General features: G+C 52.2%; 1 protein-coding gene across 1 annotated transcript; it reads left to right on the forward strand.

The window, feature by feature from the left end:
* Nucleotides 1-7,695: 7,695 nt before the first annotated feature.
* Nucleotides 7,696-16,063, forward strand: PCARE (photoreceptor cilium actin regulator; the record flags this gene model as incomplete). Its single annotated transcript, XM_081101577.1, has 2 exons — nt 7,696-11,345; nt 15,889-16,063. The coding sequence occupies 2 exons, from the start codon at nt 7,696-7,698 to the stop codon at nt 16,061-16,063; spliced, it is 3,825 nt and encodes a 1,274-aa protein (XP_080957703.1).
* Nucleotides 16,064-20,745: the final 4,682 nt, after the last annotated feature.

A 20,745-nucleotide genomic window follows, 5' to 3' on the forward strand; every position in this document is an offset into this window, starting at 1 on the left:
ACCAGATTTAAAGGGCCAGTGGCCATTAGTTAAGAACCTTAACCAACCTCTTCAGCTGCCAGCAGCAATAGCAGAGGCAGGGCCTGGCCCTTCACTCCCCAGCAAGGAAGCAGCCTGGGGGCTGAAGAGACTCTCCCAAAGGGAGATGGTGGAATCAATACCCTGACTCATGCTTCTCCCTCCCTCCGAGCTCCCACCAATGTCTCTGAGGGCAGGATGCCTGGGCTCTGCCTCCCAGGGCACTGAGAGAGATGGAGAGAGGGTCAGAGGGCCCAACAGAGCTAGCCAACAACCTGCAATGTCATACCTTCCCCCTTGGAGTCATGGGGTTCTAACCCAGACTGAGCCTCCTCAGAACTTTAAAAATCTATTTGTTCCACCAACAAGTGTTAACTCTGCTCTCTGATGAAAGGGACCATTCTGAACAGAAGTTTGAATGGACTTTGTCACGACTTCCGGCAAGACATTGTGTCGGCCTTTTGAGCCGCAGCCGCCGATCAGGTCATAACTTGGAAGAGCAGCCCGTAGTGACTCCGTGGTCTCACTGAGATCTTGCTGACACCTGGCCGCCTGTAATTATTGGAGCCGGTAGAGATTTCACAGTCCCTGACTCAAGTGTGCACCCACGTCACTTTCTCTCTTCTCCCGTAATTGAGTGTAATTTCTGGCCTGAGCCTCCATTCTGCCTCAAAGCACAGAAAATTTCATCTCGTCACCCTCACATAAACTCACCCAAATCCAGTCATTCCTTAGTCAATCCAAGTTTATCATTCATCCACAATTAGGTTTCAAACTCTTTCTCCTTCCCCTTGTCCTCCCTGGCATTAAATCTCAGCTCCCAAGGGCTTATCTGAGGAGCCCGTTTCTTGGTCTTAGTCTGTCCTGTCTAACTCTGGGCATGATTTGGGCTCCCTGAGAGGCCACCTGGGTGGTCTGTGGGACCCAAGGGCGTTCTCATTCGCCCTCTCCATGTGGGGCAGCTCCAGCCTCCCTGGTTCTCACACCTCAACTGGGCAGACCCCCTCCCCCCCCCCCGAGCTCTCTCCCCATCTCTGCTAAATGTTATTCTCCGGGGAAGCCTCAGGACATTGTGCTGTGCTCTCCTGCTGCTCTGACCTGTAGGAGCCTGGGGCAGACAAGCTCCCATCCTTTTGTACAGACGTGCCACACCACCATTCCGACTCTGCCACATCAAGACAACACGATGCAGGGCATTCATTTCTCCCCAAGGCTTGCTGCCCTGCCCTCTGCAGCCTCAGGGCGGGGCCCAGGAAGGGGGCACAGGCTTCTCTTCTCTCAGGACCCTGCAGATGAAGCCTGGAGATCAGAGGTGGGGCACGGGGAGTCCCACACCCACACACAACCCTGGGGCTTCTCTCCAAACTCTGTCCCTCTCTTAGCTCGGGTATCTAACTAGTGGTGAGGGGAGGCAGGCGGGGGGGAGGGGAAGTTAGGGGGGGGCTTTTCCCACACAGCTGTGACCAAGTCTGGGAGTACAAGGAGAGAGGAGAACACGCCCGTTAACATTCTAATCTATCCACATCCCAGTCCGCCACACATAGTCTGGTTTCATGCCACTTATTATTTTACCTTGTGGAGTACCACCAACAGTAATTAGACTGACTTTATATCACAACCAAAAATAGCTCAGAAGAAACTTCTAAACGAGATTGTTCTAAAAATATTTTTGGGCCCTGGCCAGTTTTGCTCAGTGGATAGAGTGTCGGCCTGTGAACTAAAAGGTCCCAGGTTCGATTCCGGTCAAGGGCACATACCTGTATTGCAGGCTCGATCCCCTGTAGGGGGTGTGTAGGAGCCAGCTGATCAGTGATTCTCTCTCATCATTGATGTTTCTATCTCTCGCTCCCTCTCCCTTCCTCTCTGAAATCAATAAAAATATATTTTAAAAAATATATTTTTGGGAAATAGCTGCTTGTTGAAATACATGCTCATGGCCGCCCCCACCACCCCATTACCTGAAAGGCTCTATGGCTCTATTCCGACGGCTCATTTGTATATGCAAATTACCAAAGGATGGTGATCAAAATAGCTTCTTTATGAATAACCACACTTCTTTTCCTTCTTCACCATAAAGCTCATCCTCACATAAGTGCTCACTTACACATTTTCAAGTCACCCCAGTAGTTTGCCATCAGTGGCCCCAAAAAACTTAGTATTATATGTCAGCCAGTTCACTTTCATTTTGAGAATTTTAAACACTATGTTTTTATTGATTTAAAGAGAGAGAGGAGGGGAGAGGGAGAGAGAGAGAGAGAAACATATATGTGAGAGAGAAACACCAATTGGCTGCCTCCCATGCCCACTCCTACCAGGTGTGTGATAGAACCCACAACCTGGATATGTGCCCTAACCAGGAATCAAACTAGCAACCTTTTGGTGCATGGGACAACGCTCAACCAACTGAGCCACCCTGGCCAGGGCTCGTTTTGAGAATTTTTAAAACATTTAAACGAGCCCCAGAAACCCATAAGAAAGGCCACAATTTATAGTAATCCATCCTGAAATGTGTCCACTGTTAACAGTTTCAGAGACAAAGCCCAAACGGCCATGTTCTCCCATTTCATGGGAGCTCAACTTCTAAAAATAATAATTCAAAACTAGCCAAAGCCGGTTTGGCTCAGCGGATAGAGCGTCGGCCTGCGGACTGAAAGGTCCCAGGTTCGATTCCGGTCAAGGGCATGTACCTGGGTTGCGGGCACTTCCCCAGTGGGGGATGTGCAGGAGGCAGCTGATCGATGTTTCTCTCTCATCGATGTTTCTAACTCTCTATCTCTCTCCCTTCCTCTCTGTAAAAAATCAATAAAATATATTTAAAAAAAAAAAAACTAATAACTTCCTAAATATACATTTGTCCAGGTATTTTACAAAGTACAAAGTTAGCCTTTTTAAATATGACAACAAATTATGAAGAAAAAGACTGAAAGAATTGATTATGTGAAATGAAAATTTTTGTACTCCCCAAAAGTATCATAAACAAAATTAAAAGAAAAACTGGCAGCATGGCAACATATATGACCAGTTAAAATGTTAATATCCTGAAAATTAACAAAACGTGGTTAAACACCTTCATTTTAAAAAATAAAGATCTACAAGTAAGCCCTGAAAGAAAATATGTAAATGTGCCACAAATCATATAATTTTTAAAATAGGTAAACTCTTCAGTAAATTTACAAATGCAAATTAAATTGAGATGCCATTTTCCTCTTTCAAATCAGAAGTGTTTTCTAAAGGATACTAGCCAATGCTGGCAAGTTTGCCATAAAGTAGATACGTCTTCACACGGCTGCTGGGAATGTGAACTGGTGCGATTTTTCTGGAGAGTAATTTCACAACTTGTATCAAAGCTTTGAAAATGTTTATATTGAGGGGAAGCATAACTCCCCACTCCCTAAATGTGGCTGCTCACAGTAGTTGCAAAGAATACAACAGAGCAGCGGTTCTCAACCTGTGGGTCTCGACCCTTTGGGGGTCGAACGACCCTTTCATAGGGGTCGCCTAAGACCATCGGAAAACACATATATAACTACATATTGTTTTTGTGATTAATCACTATGCTTTCATTATGTTCAATTTGTAACAATGAAAATACATCCTGCATATCAGATATTTACATTATGATTCATAACAGTAGCAAAATGACAGTTATGAAGTAGTAACAAAAATAATTTTATGGTTGGAGGTCACCACAACATGAGGAACTGTATTAAAGCGTCATGGCATTAGGAAGGTTGAGAACCACTGCAATAGAGAAAGGTGGCGGGGGCGGGGGGGGGGGGGGAGCATAACTTCTCAGCTGAGCAACCTGACACACAGTACATCAGCCAGGTAGGTGATCAAGGTCAACATCAGCAGTCATAAATCACGTTGATAGAATGTATTCTTAATATGATGTAATAAAAATGGTACATTACCTCTGTGATCTCCCTCTCAGAAACCCATAACCCCAATCTAATCATGAGAAACACATCCGACAAATCCCAGTTGAGGGGCAACCTACAATATGACCGGCAATTCTCAAAATTGTCAAGGCCATCAAAAACAAGGCCAGTCTGAGAAACTATCATAGCCAAGAGGAGCCTAACGAATCATGATGACTAAACGTTATGTGTTGTTACGGACAGCATCCTGAAACAGAAAAACAACGTTAAGTAAAAACTAATCAAATCTGAATAAAGTATGGACTTTAGTGAATAATTATGTATCAATATGCTGGTTCATTAACTGTATCAAATGTACCACACGAATGTAAGATGTCAATAATAGAGGAGACTGTGTAGGGGATGAGCAACTCTGGATGGCTTGCTCTGAGGTACATAACAGTAGCCAGGTTATTTTTTAATGACTGTTAATGATTCTCTTCCCAGCAAACCAGGGGAAGTAAGCTAGTGAAATGGTATCTGTTACATAATGCCCGGAACACAAACTCTAGCTCTCTCTTCCTGCTTGCTCTATACAGTAGTTGCTTGCTTGTTGTCTGATCACCCACATCTGGACCAGGGAATTGTGTTGCAAAGAGCATCCGTTCAGATCTGACCTGAGAAATTTTTCTTGGCTCTCATGGTTCAGGAGAGCTCACTAGTGAAGCTGATAAGACTTGAGAAATAAGACGGTTTTCTTTTTCAGGTTGCTTGAATGACCTCCAATTTTGGCTCAAAGTTAATGCCACATTAGAACCATCTTTTGCTGATCAATTAGTTCAGGGCCACATGAAAAAGAACAAAGACAAAACAAAACAAAAAATCACGGGGTGGAATTTATTTAACAAGCCAAAGGGTAAGGACGAGCTCTTAGTAAACTAATGTATACTCTACAAAGTTATGTTTTGGATGTCGTGGTTTAACCTATAATATGTCCATATACTTTTATTTAGTGATTTTTTTTAACACAGAGTCTAATTTTTTCTCTCCTTGAATACGAACTATACTTAGTGACTGGCTTCTAAAAAAAAAAAAAAAACAGAACGTGGAGAACGTGAAAGTGTATTGCTTCTAAGATTAGGACAGGACAGCCTGCTCCTTGCTCTCTCTTGAACTGCCCAGTCTGGGTGAAGCCAGCTGCCATGTTGTGAGGGCACTCAGGTAGCCTAGTGGAGAGGTCCGTGTGAAGCAGAACGGAGGCCTCCTGCAAACACCTAGCAAACAATCGAGGCCTTCATGTGAATGATCTACCTTGGGTAGATCAACCAGCCCCAGTCAAGCCTTCAGATGACTGCAACCCTGACTGATGTTCTGACTGCAACCTCAGGAGAGACCCATAGCTAGAACCACCCAGTGAGCTGCTCCCAAATTCTTGACCCACAGAAACAGGTTTCATAACAAGATAACATTTGCTGTTTTAATCTTCTTAATTTTGGGGGTAATTTGTTATGTAACAATAGACAACTAATACAGGGACCTTTTTCCAAGATGAAGAGCATTGTAGCTGGAACTCTTTAGGCACAGAGTAAAGCATACATAGAGTAAAGTACACAGCTTAAGTGTGCAACTCAAGTGATTTTTACTTCGGAATGTAAGCATGGGACCACAACCCAGGTCAAGATATGGAACATTTTCATTACTCTAAGAAATTCCTTCACCCATCCCGTGTGGCTCAGTAATTGAGAGCCAATCCATTAACCAGGAGGTCATGGGTCCATTCCCATCAAGGCACATGCTTGGGTTGCAGGCTCGACCTCCAGTAGGGGGCGTGCAGGAGGCAGCTGATCAATGATTCTCATCATTGATGTTTCTCTCTCTCCCTCTACCTCCCTCTCTCTGAAATCAATAAAAATATATACCAGTATATTTGTGGGGGAAAAGAAATTCCTTCATGCCCACTTAATAGTTCTTCCCAGAGGTAGCCACTTTCCTAGTTCTATAACTAGAGATTTGTTTTATGTGTTCTTTAACTTCATATAAATGGAATCGTTCAGTATGTATTCTGTTATGTCTGCCTTTTTCCACTCAATATTATACAATTTAAATGTAGGTTGTTTTCATGTTTCAATAGTTGGTTCCTTTTATTGCCTGGAAAGTATTCTATTGGGTAATTATGCCAAACTTATTTCCCTGATGACAAACATTTGAATTCTCTCCAATTTGAGGCTATTATGAATAACACCAATGTAAATATTCTCATGCCAGTCCCTTTTGTGGACCTATGCATTCAATACTCAGGCAAATTCTTAGGAGTGGAATTGGTTGGGTCAGAAGATAGGTGTATGTGTAACTATCAAATCATTTTCCAAAGCTGTTGGGGGCCATTTTACATTTCCAATCAGAGTAATTTTTTTTTTCATTTGAAGCACCCTAGCTTGAAAAGAAAGAAAAACAAAAGTAAGTCTTAATGAAAAACTGAGTAGCAGTGAACAAAGAACTTTCTAAGTTACTTGGAAGAGGCAAGAAAACCAGTCTACAAGGCAGAGCAGTCTGACAGCTGAGCCTCCTGGCAAATACTTTTATTCTGATCATTGGTTTGGAAATACTTCTAGCCACGTAGATGAAAGGTTTTCACAAAGATGGTCCCAGCAGGGACCATAATCCGAGAGGAGAAGAATTTACATACTGGAAGAGGGAAGAGCCTTCCTCCCCGTGCTGCTGTTTACGGAGCAGGCCTGCCGCTGTGGCAAATTTAACTACTTCTCCATGCCTAACACAGCGCCCCCCAGGCACGGAGTCAGCGCTGACTCCCATGAGTTCTGCTTCAAACAAACAGGCTGGAGAACTTTATTAATGATGCACTCGGGGGCTGTGGGCTGTGACAGGCATCCGCCGAGCACAGGCCCAGCAGCCAGTCTCCAGCCTGCTCACAGCAGACAAGGTATCGCTAAGTCCTTTCTGCTTCTGAAACTGCCCGGACATCGACAGTGCTGTTTTCCTTGGTTGTACAGGGCTCTGTAAAAGGAAAGAAAAACTACAAACCAGAATATCAGCAACTTCAGCAACTTTAGAAGATGCTCCCTGAATTTTCTTTTCTATGAAGGAAACTTGAAAATTGCTACCAAGCTACATGTCCAAAACTGGGAAATGGTTAAATAAAAGGCCCTCTTCCTCCTGCCGTCAGTGGGAACGGTGTGTTGAAGAGCAGGTTGGAGCACCCTCGGCTGGATTGCCCTTCTTACACTGTGAAGGTCACGTCTCTGCCAGGATCTGTCATCGGGGCGCCCTTGCTTCTTTCCCACAAATGTGTCTCTTCTAGAGCCTTGTGCAATTACGGCTCATTTCTCCAGGTTTCATATGGCCTCTGAACAGAATTAAAAGCATAAGCACGTGCAGAGATAATCCGCTTCCCAAGAGAGTAAGTGCCGAGTTCTATATTAGAGCACACTGCCAGTGCTGACTGGCTGGGGCATGATTAACCTAATAGGCTTAAAGTCCCACTTGCCATCCACATCTGCCAGGACACGAGCTAACGCAGGCCCCCTAATCCAGGAGCCTGCGGTCCTTCACAATTGCCCCGCTGCTCGCTGACCGCAAAGGGGTCAAAACTTCGGACAACAGGCACCATCACCTCTACACGGGGGCCAGGGAGTCAGAAAGCTCGTTCCGAGTTCAGGACACGATACCATGGACTTCAAAGGATTCTGGCCTGGAAATTGCCTGGATGGACTAGTAAGACTGCCTTTTGCTGCTATTTCGATGTGATTCTTTAGAAATTATGAGGGTTGAGGGCAGGAGATGAATACAAGCTGAAATCATGGGGTGTACACCTTCCCACAGTGACATCATCAACAGCGTGGCTAAGAGTGGCATCCAGTTTTTTAAAAAGCCCAAAGCAGTTCTGCCAGAAAGTCCGGGGGGCAGTGAGAGGGACGCCGTCCCCGTGCTGGACCGAAGCTCCACCTGCTATGACTCTGGGGGGGGCTTGTCCCAGGGACAGAGGCCGACAGAGGTGCAGCCAGGTCCCAGGTGTACCCAAACCTTGGCTGAAGGTCACTGTCAGCTCACAAGAGATTCCACTGCAGGCAACAGGGAGGATCTGGAAGGACTGATCCCAGAAACCAAAACCTCCCCATCCCAGCTGAACACATCACCAAGCCACATGGCTAAGGACATTCCATTCAAGACACAGAGCTCCCGCGAGTCGCAGGGGGGAGCCTTTTGTGGGGAAGAGAGTGCAGAGAGTACCACCCAGGGGAGCTCCCTGTGGGAGAAGAAGCCCAAAGGCCCCAGGTCCAGGCAGCAGGGCCTCCGTTGCCAAACCGTCCTTCCCGCTCAGGGGTCTGAAGGCAAAGTGGACTTCCCCGAGCCCCTGGTGAAGGCCCACCGGCACACTTACACCTACCTGCACTCCTGCCTCTCCAAATACGAAGCCATCCTGAGCCTCACGCGCCAGGCCACCCAGACCCGGGAGCTGCTGCAGCCCATGGTCAGCTTCCTGCTGCTCTGCTTCGAGGAGGCCAACCAGCTCTTGGGGGAGATCTCCAGGGATGGAGAGGCGCTCCTCTGGGAAGTTGGGGAGGATCTGGCCTGGCCATTGAGGAAAGGGGAGCCCCAGGAGCAGCCGGACCTCCTGCAGCAGCTGCTGCAATACACGGTGAGCCGGCTGCAGGTGCTGGGGGGCGCGGTGGCCTCGCTCACCGGTGGCTGCCTGGACGGCTCCGGCAGCCACCTCCAAGCCACGGCCAGCCACTTGGAACACCAGCTGAGCGTGAAGAGGGGAATGGATGAGCGCCTCCTAAGGACTCTGGGGCAGCTGGAGAGCTTGGCGAGCGGCCACAGCGACCCTGGGGTGCAGGGCCTACCCTTGTGCTCTGAGGACAGTGGCATCGGTGCGGACAGTGAGTCTGTGCACCAGGTGGACAGGCTGGGCAAGCAAGCCAGCTGGGACCTAACGCCGGAGCCTGCAGAGTGGAAGCCAGGGGTTCCCCCCACAGCGGAGGCCGGGCAGTTGGAACATACCTGGCAGCAAAGCCCGTTCTGGAGGGGTGCAGACCGACCCCAGGACTGGCCGCTCTCAGGGTGCTCTCAGCCAGCAGCACAGGGTGGAGCAGGGAGCCTCGGCCCCTCCAGCTCAGGCCCAGAAAGTGCTCCCCGCAGGCCTGGAGGGGTGGGCAATGGCAATGCATGTCACTCCTTTGGGGGCGGGGTCTCCCTGGACGCACATCTTCCTAAAGGCTCCGGGTTGGTGACCACTCCCTCCCTCGGTGCCGGAGAAGACAGCAGCACAGAGGAGGGGGAAGACAGCCTGCATCCGCAGCCACGGTCTTCACCTGCTGGCCCTGAGGGCCCGTTTCAGCTGCTCCCCAGGAGGCTGAGGAGCCCCCAAGCGCGGGAAATGATTCTGAAGATGAAGGAAGCCATCAGTGACAGGATCAAGTTTGTCCCTGTGTCCTCTGGGCACCTGGATTGGGCTGAGGAGGAGGAGAGGACAGTGGTGCCGCCAAGACCAAGCACGGTCCATGGCAGCAGGGGGGGCCCCGTGAGGCAGAGGAGGTCCCAGTCAGAGGCGTGTCTGAAGAGCCACGTGGAGGAGCTCACCCTCCGGGAGCTGCGGGGGGTCCAGGGAGACCTGAGCCAGCGGCTGGAGGCCTTCTACTCCCTGGGCACCCGGGGGCGGGGGCAGAGCAGGGGGCGGGGGCAGAGCAGGGGGCAGGTTCTGCTGCCCAGAGCAGCATCTCTGCGGCCCGACCACCACAGCAGGGGCGCCCCGAGCAGCACCATCAGCAAGCTGAAGGCCTCGCTGACCAAGAGCTTCAGCATTTTGCCAAGTCAGGACAAGAGCATTCCGCAGACACGCAGTCCCCGCCCGGAGGGTGAACAGCCCTGGCAGGGGACAGCTGAGCGGCTTTCAGCTGCCATCCCACCAGGGGAGAGGGCCAGGGAGGCTGCCAGAGCCCATCCCCCCAGAACCTCAGTCAAGAAACTCATTGAAACATTCAGTCCCACTGAGAGTCTGCGGACACTGGGTGAGTCCAAAGACTCTGGGCCGGGCCCCTGCCTCAGGAAGTTGGGGGTCCCCATCATGCCCCCCAGATTTCCCATTTACAGGGGGCTTGCCCCTTTGTATCCAAAGCCCCAAATCTCTCCCGCAGTGGGCCCAGGCTGGAGGCCCTTCGCTCCCGCCTTTCCTCCTCTGCCGGCAGCGCCCACGAGGGAGGACCCTCCGCATGAAGCAGAGGACCCAGAGCACCTCCCCCCGCCACCCCTGGAAATCCTGATGGACAAGTCCTTCATTTCTCTGGAGCCCCCCGAAAGCAGCAAGCTGGTGGGGAGCTCCCCTGAAGGGACCCACATGCCAGGGCTGGGAGAGGCTGGCTCTGCCCACAGAACATGGGCTTCCCCAAAGCTAGGAGCCTCCATGAGCCCCGCTGACCTGTTGCCCAGCAGGCACGCGGCCACCCCCACTGGGTCCTGCAGCACAGGGCCAGGGGGCGGCAGGAGCAGCTGCAACCCTGGGAAGCTGGCCAGGGACCTCAACCCCCAGCCAGAGATCAGCCGAAACCCAGAGACAGAGGACGGTGGGGCTCAGGGTCAGGCATACGTGGACAGTGCCGTAAGCCTCTCCAAGCAGCCCCGGAGGGCAGTTCCCTGGCACCGCTCCAGCCATACATCTGGGCAGAACAGGACCTTGGAGCCCGGCCTGCCCAGACCAACTCGGGGGCCGCATTCTTCTGAGGCCCCAAGGCAGAGCCAAGAGAGCAGCTCCCCGCTGGGCAGGAAGGCCTCTCCTACCAGGGCACACAGGGCGCCCAGAGCAGACAAGGGGCACCCAAGCCTGTCCTCCTCTCACAGACCTGCTCAGCCCAGTGTCCCCTCTGTGCATGGGTCCCCCGGCCCCACAATCAGCCCTCCAGCGAGCCCCAGGGCACTGAGCCCCCCAACAGTGACGCCACCCCAGCACCAGCTGCCCAGCCCGCCCCCTGAGAGCCCACTTGCTCAGCACAAGCTCTCCAACCCCCCTGCCCAGTGCACAGAAGCAAGGTCCCTGGCCTCTGGTTCCTCCCCTCCCGCTCCAGAGTCCCCCCCTCAGGGGCACAAGGAAACAAGAGGTTCTAAAGACAGTGACGCGGCCACAGCCAAAGCATCTGGGAACACATGTCCCAGGTTCTGCCCAGCCACCTCCTCTCTGTTTGAAGCTAAATCGTCATTCTCAGCAGCCCACCCACTCACCCCTGCGCTGCCACCTGCAGCTGGGGGCCCTCGTGAGACCCCCACAGCATGCTGGAGGAGCAGCTCAGGGCCACGACTGAGGGGGGGCTCGCAACGGGGAACGACTCTGTGTGCCCTCAACCCTCAGCCCTTCGTCAGGAGGACAGCTTCCGACCACCAGCCAGGTGTCCGCCTTCGCCTGCCTGCCCCGGGCGCCACCAGCAATGCTTGTGAATCCCAGCGTGGCCAGAGCAGGTAAGGAGAGCCCTCGGGCCATAGCCCTCCGTGACCCTTGGGATCGTCTGGGTTCATAGCTTTCAAACTGTGCTCCAAGAGAAGAGGCAATTAGAGAAAAGGGTCTAGGAATGCCCAGCCCGCTCCCCCAGAGGCCCCCCAAAACTGTGAGCCCCCTGGGCTTTCATTTGTCACTCATTTTGGGCTCCTGAGATTTGCATTGAAAAGAGGTTCTGCTGCATTACAAATACAGTTGAAAGCAATCTAGTCCAGCCACACAGCCCTGTATTTCCGAGGTGGGGAAACTGAGATGAAGTGCTTTGCCCCTGGCAGAGTCCCCGTCACCCTGTCCAGGTCCAGCAGCCCGATTTCTGTCGTCTCTGCTTCCCTGCAATAGACCAGCACCAGGTGGGAGTTTTTCAAAGGTTTTGGTCCCAGAACGCCTTTAAACTCTTAAGAATGACTGAGAACCCAAAAGAGCCTTGGAGTGTGTGCGTGGGATCCATCACTTTTCACTGTACTATAAATTAAAATTAGGAAATGTTTGAAATATTAATTTTTGAAAATGTGACCCCATTGTATGTGAACATGAATAATATATTCGTGTGAAAGTTAACTATATTTCCACAACAAAACCCTTTGTGAGGAGCGGCCCTGCCTCACATTCCTGCCAATCTCTTCAGCGGGTGGCTTCACGGAGAGACAGCTGACTCCCAGATGTTCCAGCAGTCAGTCTGCTCTGATGTCGCACATCAATTAGACAGGAAAACCACTCCGCATTCATGGGAGAATGAGCGGAAAGGGCAAATAATACCTTAGTATCATTATTAAAATGGTTTTGACCTCATAGACCCCTCACCAAAAGTGTCTCAGGGACCCCTGGGGACACGTCTTGAGGAAGGCTGGTCCTGGAGGTGTGAACAGAAATGTTTAGCTTCCCCGTCCCCCAAGGACCTGCCCTCACTTCTCCCCGAGTTCAGCCCCCCTCCCCCCCTCCCTTCAGAAGTCTGGAGTGTAGGAAGGAGACTCCCCATCAGCGCCCTTGGCCGACAGATCTAAGTGTGCTTTCTTTTTTTTTTTTTTTTAATATATTTTGTTGATTTTTTCAGAGAGGAAGGGAGAGAGATAGAGAGTCAGAAACATCGATGAGAGAGAAACATCGATCAGCTGCCTCCTGCACATCCCCCACCGGGGATGTGCCCGCAACCCAGGTACATGCCCTTGACCGGAATCGAACCTGGGACCTTTCTGTCGGCAGGCCGACGCTCTATCCACTGAGCCAAACCGGTTTCGGCCTAAGTGTGCTTTCCCATGAGGGCAACTGACTCGCCTGCCATTGGCCCACACATGCAGACAGGCCTGGGCACACGGCTGCCACAGGCCAGGCGCCACTGTCTAGCCTGCCTGAGCACCAGACGGACTGGGATGCTCAAGTGGCTGTTTTACAGAATAGATGGAGAAGTGTGTCTTTTCCAGAACCGTGGCATGGCAGGGGGTGGGAGGGTGGACATAAATCTGAGGCCTATTAGAGAGGAAGTGTTATCAGTGTGTCTTGATATCAGCTCAGACAACGCTCCGCCAGCGCCGGGCCCTCTATCTCGCACTGCCCACGGTTGTGTAAATCAGCAATCCATTTCTGCCCGTGTGATACAGGCTACAGACTTCACAGTCTGTCAAGGCATAAATGGTAATTTTTTTTTATAAAGTACTCGGCAGTCAATTTTAAATAAAGATATTATCTCGGGAAAGTTGTGCATTATTATGGTTACATAAACTTCCCCAGCCCCTTGAAAGAAAATGAAGTATTGATTATTTTTGCAAGAATCTTAATATAACATTGCTCTTTTCTTAAATCCAAAATGAGCTTCCTGCAGCACAGTGCCTTTCATCGGAGAACCTCTCTAAATGTTAATGCATTATCCTTCACACCAGCCACTCGCTCGGCTATTAGATTTCTAAAACTGGGCCCTTCAGGAGGAGAGCTGGAAACAGGCACAATAAAATGACATTAATTAAAAGCACTAACATTTTAAAACACCAGGAGCAGTAGCAAAGCAACATAAAATTGTCCAAGGAGAAAACAGAGCCCTTCTCAGAGGCTTTTCCTCAGAAAAGGGCAGCCAAAAAGGTGGTTTTATGTCCTGAATCTCAGTGCTTAGAGATATTGGGGGTGGGGGGAGTACTTGTAGCTTGAAAGAGAGAGGAGAATTCATAAACAGGCACCTTCCCAAGGTCACGTGGAAGGTCACATAATGACTCACACCCATCCCCCTGTCTCCTGGTAAGACCACACCTCTGAGCCACTCCCAGTGGTGAAACTGCGCACGCAATGGGTGGGCTGGGAAACGCTCATTCCCCACGCCCACCCCCACTTCCCCGCCCCCGTCCCCCACTCAACCCTGTAAAGTTGGCGTCTGGGAGCAGAAGCGTGCCAGCTGTGAGAACTCCACTCTGTAGATGACAGGCATTTTGTCCTGCCCTCCTGCAGACGGGAAGCCGTACCAGGAAACTGACCGTGCGCCAAGCCAACAAGCCAGTTCAGAGAGCCAGACCCAGCCAGAACCCACTCAGAGCGGCCGGTTCCTCAGCCAGGGACTTGCAGGGACACAGCCGCACCTGTGGGACCTGGAGCTGGCCTGCAGCTGATGATGGCGCCTTCAGGTCATCTGTGCTAGGCATAAGCCCTTTGATAGAAAAAATGGTATTTACATATACCCGATCTCGGGGCTCAGGGGATTGGGAGCACCCTTGGAGGCGTGCCCAGGAAGCTCAGTTACTGAGCTGCAACTGTTCTTACGTGTGAACCCCTGGTGGAGGCCGCTCTGAGGACTCTGCATGCTGGGGCACTTGAGCATTTGGGAAGGGTCCAGACTTTCTCCCCTAAATGTGGTGCTTTTAGTCTTTAGGACGGGACGCCCCAGGCAGGGTCTCTCTGTAGAACACACACACACACACACACACACACACACACACACACACACACACCATTTCCTGGCTCAGGCTACCTGTCTCCACAGCAGCTCTGGGAACAGGTAGAAACACGGTCACATGGCAACCAAGGAAATGGATCTCCTAACCTGAGCTTCATGCAGATGTGGAACCTGGCTGAGGCTGGGCAAGAGTTCTAGGACCACATCACGTGTCAGACCTCGGAGTCGCCTCCCCTGGCACTGTGTGCCACAGCCTCTCCTCTGGGCATGCCCCTCCCCATTCCTGCCAGCGGCTCCCGGGAGCAGGGAAAAGAAGAAAGGTGTGAGCTGTGGCCACACGGGGTCCTGCAGGGACCTGGGATGGGGCCAGATCCCAACACGGATGAGACTGGCTCTCGGTGCCATGGTGGGTCCCTCACAGCCTGAAAATCATATGTGTGTACCGGTCTGACACCCACCCCACCTCACAGCCCCCCATTCCTGCCATCTTGATCCTGGTGGGATCCAAACTCAAACTTGTCCTCCACTGGGCACCCCACAGGAGCCCAACCACACGGAGTGGAGCCCACGGCATGCTAGAGCTCACGGGACAGTCAGCAGCGCGCTGACACAGGCAGAGAGAAGGGCCTCTGGTCTGTGCACATGGGGAGCCGGCCTTATCCTGCCCGAAGGTGACTGAGGGAGAGGCTCTGACCTCAGTGTCACCTGCAGTAGACAGGGTGGCCCCAAGGGCCCTTTGCAGGTGTGACTTCCTATTCTTGCTACAAAGCAGCACAAAGTGACAGCTGGCCGTTTATTGAGCACGTAGCACGAGCTATTAACATGCCAAGAGCTTTACAGGCTTCACCCAATGTTGATACCTTTGAGTGCCCTAGGAGATGGGTGCTATTGTTATCTTCATTGTACACAGAAGAGAACCAGAGAGATCAATTAACATGCTGCAGGTCACACAGGTAGCAAGTGGAAGAGCCGGGACTTGAACCCAGACAGCCAGACTCCGACCTCATGAGGCTAGCCTGCCAGCACACAGCCAGCGTGGCTCTCTGAGCTGGTCCCCCTTACGGCCCAAGCTGGCTCCATGCTTGTGACCACCCTCCCTTCTGCGCTCCCAACGCACACTGGGCGTCCCTCCCCATTCAGAGCCCCTCTCACTCTATCACTTAGCAGCCAGAAGGTCCGTTCTAGCCACATGCCAGCCCGGGCCAAGCAGCTTCCATTGCACTCCACTCAGGAAGAGGGTGGCAGCTGAGTAAAGCCGGTGGGGAGGGGGAGGGCTGTATTGTTGGAGGTGTTTTTAATTCAACTAGCTGAGCCTTGCCCTTTATTAAATAAGTGCTTTAGAAACAAAAACAAAATAAAGGCCGGCTCCCAGAGCTCCCGAGGGAGTGGCTTTGTTCAGAGCAGCAGATCCTGGGCATGAGAGGAAGAGCAGGACTCAGCCTGTCAGTCGAAACTCCAGGAGCTTGGCTTCCACCTTGCCCAGCCACCGCGGGCGCTCGAGGACGGCATCTGCCAGGCAACCCTGATGCAGAGTCTGGGACAGACAGGGAGGGGCGGAGGGAGAATGGGGAGCAGGGTGGGCCCAGAGGAGCAGCAGAGGCTGTTTGATTGGCACCTGTCCTTTCTCTCGGCAGCAGCAGTGAGGAGAGCCCCAAGGACACCGAGCCGTGGAGCGGCCCCTGCGCCCCAGAGCTGAAGGGCGGCAGGGCTGCGTCTCCCCCAGAACTCTGTGTGCTGGGCCACGGGCTGCACCGGGACGCCAGCGCCGGCCGCACCCAGGACAAGCCCCAGCGGAAGGAAGTGGCCTGACAGGCTGGCCAACGGAGTCACACGGACACCAGTCACCCTGCAGGCAAAGAAAAGAGTGACAGCCGAGTGTCAGGCTGCCCCTGGACGGTGGGCCAACCAGCTCCTCCGGGGGTGTCCTGGGAAGGCCTGGGAGGCCCCGTCCCACGGGTCTGCTAAGTCATGAACAAGCACTGTTTTCAGTCCCAGCTCCTGGGTTCTCTTGAAATCCAAAAGTTAACTGCAACTCTGGATCCCACAGGACACTCGTAATCCTTCCAGCACTGGCCTTCATTTAGGGAGGGATGTATTTACTCTCGATGGGCAGGTGTTTTACCTGAGTCTGCTCTCTGAAACCGTCTTATCCTCACCACAATAAACGAAGCAGATAGCATGCTCCCGGTTTTGCAGGTCAGAAAACCAACGCACCCCTCACCCAGTGACTTCCCTGAGGTCACACAGCAAAACTATGGACGGGTGCGGGGGCCTGGAATCTATTGCCTCCCTTTACATTTCATTGCTCATGAGCATCCCGTCACTCCATCCGCCTAAAGCAGATCTCGTCGTGCGAGTGGTGGGAAAGCTCTGCTTTTTAAGCTCAGCATTCACGTCCCCAATATGAGCGTTGTTTAGAAGCTGGTTGCTCCCGAGATGAGAAGACTGAGGTATGAAAGTACACAGTCCCACCCCCCTTTCTCTCCCCCAGCTCAGCACCAAAGCCCTAAATGCAAAGCTTCCAGCCCATCCAAGCAGCCACATTGCCTCTCACATACATCTCAAATGCTCCCCCTGTGCATCCGCACGCCTCTCAGAGTGAGTGGGCACAACCACGCCGTCCAAACAAGGCAGCCTGTTCTCCAAGCCCCGTGGGGCCTGGGCTTGGGGGGATGTGGAGGTAAGGTCTCACATGCACGTGCGGTCTCTCCCAGGCTCTTCTTGGCCACCTTGACCCGGGTCACCTGCAGAACTTCTGCTGGAGTTGAAATGGAAGTGAAGAACGGTCATTTGTGCCAAAAAACCTGCTTCTGCCAACAAGCTAGATATTTGCTGCGGATCTTGGAATTTTTCCATTGGAGGCTGTGGAGAGCTTTCTATTTAGGAAAGAATTTGCAGTAATTGGGTGACTCAATGCCAGCTCAGTGGGTTGTCACAAGACAAGAATTCTCACCCACTGGGTACAGCTAAGAGGCAACCCTCCAGTTCTGCTGCAAAGCTGATTTTTTTTTAAGTTTTTTTCCCCCTTTATTGAATAAGATATTACAAATGTGTCCACTTTTTAAGCTTGGGGAATTTATAGACTTCAAGTCCTCTTTTTTTTTTTTTTAAGAGAGAGAGGAAGAGAGAGAAACATTGATGTGAGAGCATACTATCTATTGGCTGCCTCCTACACACCCTCTCACCTGCTACCAGGGATCAAGCCCACAACCCGGGCATGTGTCCTGACTGGGAATCAAACCCACAACCTTTTGATGCATAATATGACGCCCAACCAACTGAGCCACACCGGCCAGGGCTCAAGTCCTTTCTTGTTAAAACAGATCATGACTCAAGAACATGTTAAACTGGGTCCTAGGGACTAAGCTAGGACCTCAGGGTCGGCTATGAGTCCGAGTAAATGAATCTCACCTTAACTTGTCCAGTGATTAAAATAGGGGTGACAGGGATCAACTCTTCAAAGGCGCCCAGGAACAGTGATCAAAGTACCAAGAGGGGCCACAACCAACCCCCTGCTGGGAATGTCTGTGCCGCCCCGCCCAGCTCATGCAGCTCATGCTTTCTTTGTAGCAGCCCTAATCCTCTGGGCAGAGCTCGGGCAGCAGGGCGGGTCCTGGGTCCCAGCCACACCCCTGAGCATGTGGGTGGACCCTGGGAACTGCCTGGGCTATAGGAAATGGGAGGAAGTCCAGCTGCCAGGCGGGGCAGGGCTGAGGTAAACGCGTGAGAACATCAGGTCTAGGAAACTTGCTTGATATCAGGCTGGGCAGTCTAACTGCAGCACCAGGCCTGCAGCGGGGTAAAGAGGCAGGGGTGGGGGCTGACCGTGTGGAGAGACCCAGCTCCCAGGCCAGAGGACTGGACAGGAAGTGGAGCCCGCCCTGTGCCAGGCTTTAGGGGCAGAACTCCCCAAGGTCTGAAGAAACAGAGCAGAACCCAGCTGCAGGGAGACTGGACAGGGACATGGCTGGGGATACAACATGCGGGCAATAAATAGTCTAGTGACTAGCACCAGGATAGAAGCGGGAGCCAGGCCCACAGAAAGGAGGAGTCTGCCTGTCCAATGCCCCTTCCCCCTCCTCACCCCCGCCCCCATCCCCAGCCCTGGAAAGGGCCTTGTCTTAGAGGTTTGGGGCTGGCCTGAGCACCTGGCTGCCGCAACGGGAGCTACGGGTGGGCAGCCGGGAGCTGGGCAGCATGTTATACCATGGAGGGGTCAGCGTCAGAGAGAATGCCCTGGAAGAGTCTGGAATGACCCATTGCTGGCCTTCTGCCTGGCGGAGGCTCTCTGAGATGAACGGCTGCCCCTCCCCCGAGCTTGGCTGGTGAGCAGCAGCCAACACCCACGCTTCGAGCTGCGGGCAGCATTCCTGCCATCAGCCGTGGAGCAGGTCATGCTTCTCACCCTCTGCAATTCCTGAGCACCCACTTGTGCCAGGACAGTGCTGGGCGCTGCAATGTGTCCCCATGTGTGCTGTAATGAGAGGTCCCAGAAGCCTCCAGGCTCAAGCAGCAGGGTCAACGAGCTCAGTAGACATCATGTTGCCCAAGGGCCCAAAGGCTTCAAGAATCCCCAGTCAGCTTCCCTGGGGTGTATGAGGAGGGGGTGCCAAGGCCCAGGGGCTGCGAGGCAGTAAAGGTCAAAGGGGACGAAGGACCAAGCTGGCACGGGAGCAGATGGATCAAAGATGTGCTTTTTGGGCCACCATCCCAACTCCCAGAGTTAGCCCAAATCATTTGTGAATTAGACTCTGAACAAAAGAACTTAAATCCACCACAATGGACCGCCTGTGTGGGTGGCATCAGCTCGGTTTTGAGCCTCCTGGAGACCAGGCCTTCCTTTGGTCAAACCCATGCCTTGGCTTCTGCCTTGGAGAGCACAGCTGGCGGCCAGGAGGACAAGCCCAGTCCCACAGCTTCTCAAGGGGGTCACTCTTACCTGCCCCTCAAGAACCTTGGCCTTGCTGGGCCCAGTCCACTTCTGTGCTCAAGGGAAACAGGAGGGCAGGTTTTGGGTTTTGTTTTGTCTTTTTAAATTAATTAAGGCATGGCCCCAACCTTTTGGGGACTCAACAGTCTGCACCTTTTCTTCACAGGGTTGGAAACCAAGAACGAATGTTGTTTATAAAGACAACAGGGAGCCCAGCACAGGAGAGTCATTTAAGGGGTACATAATACACCCCTATTCTTATTTGGGCCAGCTCCTTTCGGGGGTGTATGAACCCCCTCCTCCTCCACACCCATGAAGACCCCATCTCCTCCTCCCCCTCCTCCTCCACACCCACAATGACCCCTCTCCTCCTCCCTCTCCTCCTCCGCACCCAGGAAGACCCCTGAGCTGGGGAGAGGGAGGTCCTCAGCCAGCTCTCCATCAACACATCGGTTGCACAGCAGACAGTTCAGCCCCGGGGGAAGCACATTTCCCAGTTCCATTAGAAGGACTCCTGAGGGGAACAAGCAAATATATTCTGGCAGAGCAGTGACAGCTCTTTGCAAGTACACATACAGTCTTGAAAATGAACTGCAACTTCCCTCCACAGCGTGGGTCTGAGCGGCTGTTTACTATAAGCAGCATCTATTTTCCTTCCTCACATCCTACCCCCAGTTCAGAAGCTAAAATGGCCCACGTGGCTACAGTGCAGAGCAGGCGGAGCAGACTTTTCTTTCACTATGAAGAGCGTGTGTTTGGCAAGATGTGCCTCATAAAGCCTACCCTGCGAAGGAAAGGGATTTTGAGAAATACATTCTTTTTTCTAAAATAAGCCAGTGTTTGGCGTGTATCAGGGGAGCCGGTGCAGTGAGTGGTAAATGTCAACACGTGCGTCAACTGATCATCTGGTGGACGGCCTACAGGCTGCCAGCACCCACCCCATCTTCCAAGGCGAGTCTTTCAGAGACAGCCCATTAGTCAGTAGCCCCACGTCAAAGGCTCTGTGGAACTGCCATAAAGTCGTGTCCTGAGCCTGTATTAGCCCATGTTACACTGGCCTGTGCTCGACTCCCCAGGCCTACCTGCACCTTAGGTAAGAGCATCTCAGGTAAGTAGGGCTTCTGGCCGCACACACAACCAAGCCAAGAGTGGTGGCTCAGCTCAAACCCACCCTGGCTCCCAGGCCAATCTATATTCCCCACCACTGGCTTTCCATTAGCCTCATTCTTTTGGGGGTTTTTAAAATATATTTTTATTTATTTATTTTGAGAGGAAGGGAGAGAGGAGAGAAACATCAATGATGAGAGAGAATCATCGATCAGCTGCCTTCTGCATGCCCCACACTGGGGATTGAGCCCGGACATGTGCCCTGACCAGGAATTGAACCTCCTGGTTCATAGGTCGACGCTCAACCACTGAGCCACATCAGCCAGGCCCATTAGCCTCAGTCGTGCTGGCACTGACTTCGCCAGACCCCCCGGCCTAACGCCCAGAGCCCAGGGTGCCTGGGGTGAGATTTAAACCTGAAATAATGAAGGAAAACAGGACCAGACAAAGCATT

The sequence above is a fragment of the Myotis nattereri genome, assembly GCF_964212035.1.
Source record: "Myotis nattereri genome assembly, chromosome: 10".
In the NCBI taxonomy this organism is placed as follows: domain Eukaryota; kingdom Metazoa; phylum Chordata; class Mammalia; order Chiroptera; family Vespertilionidae; genus Myotis; species Myotis nattereri.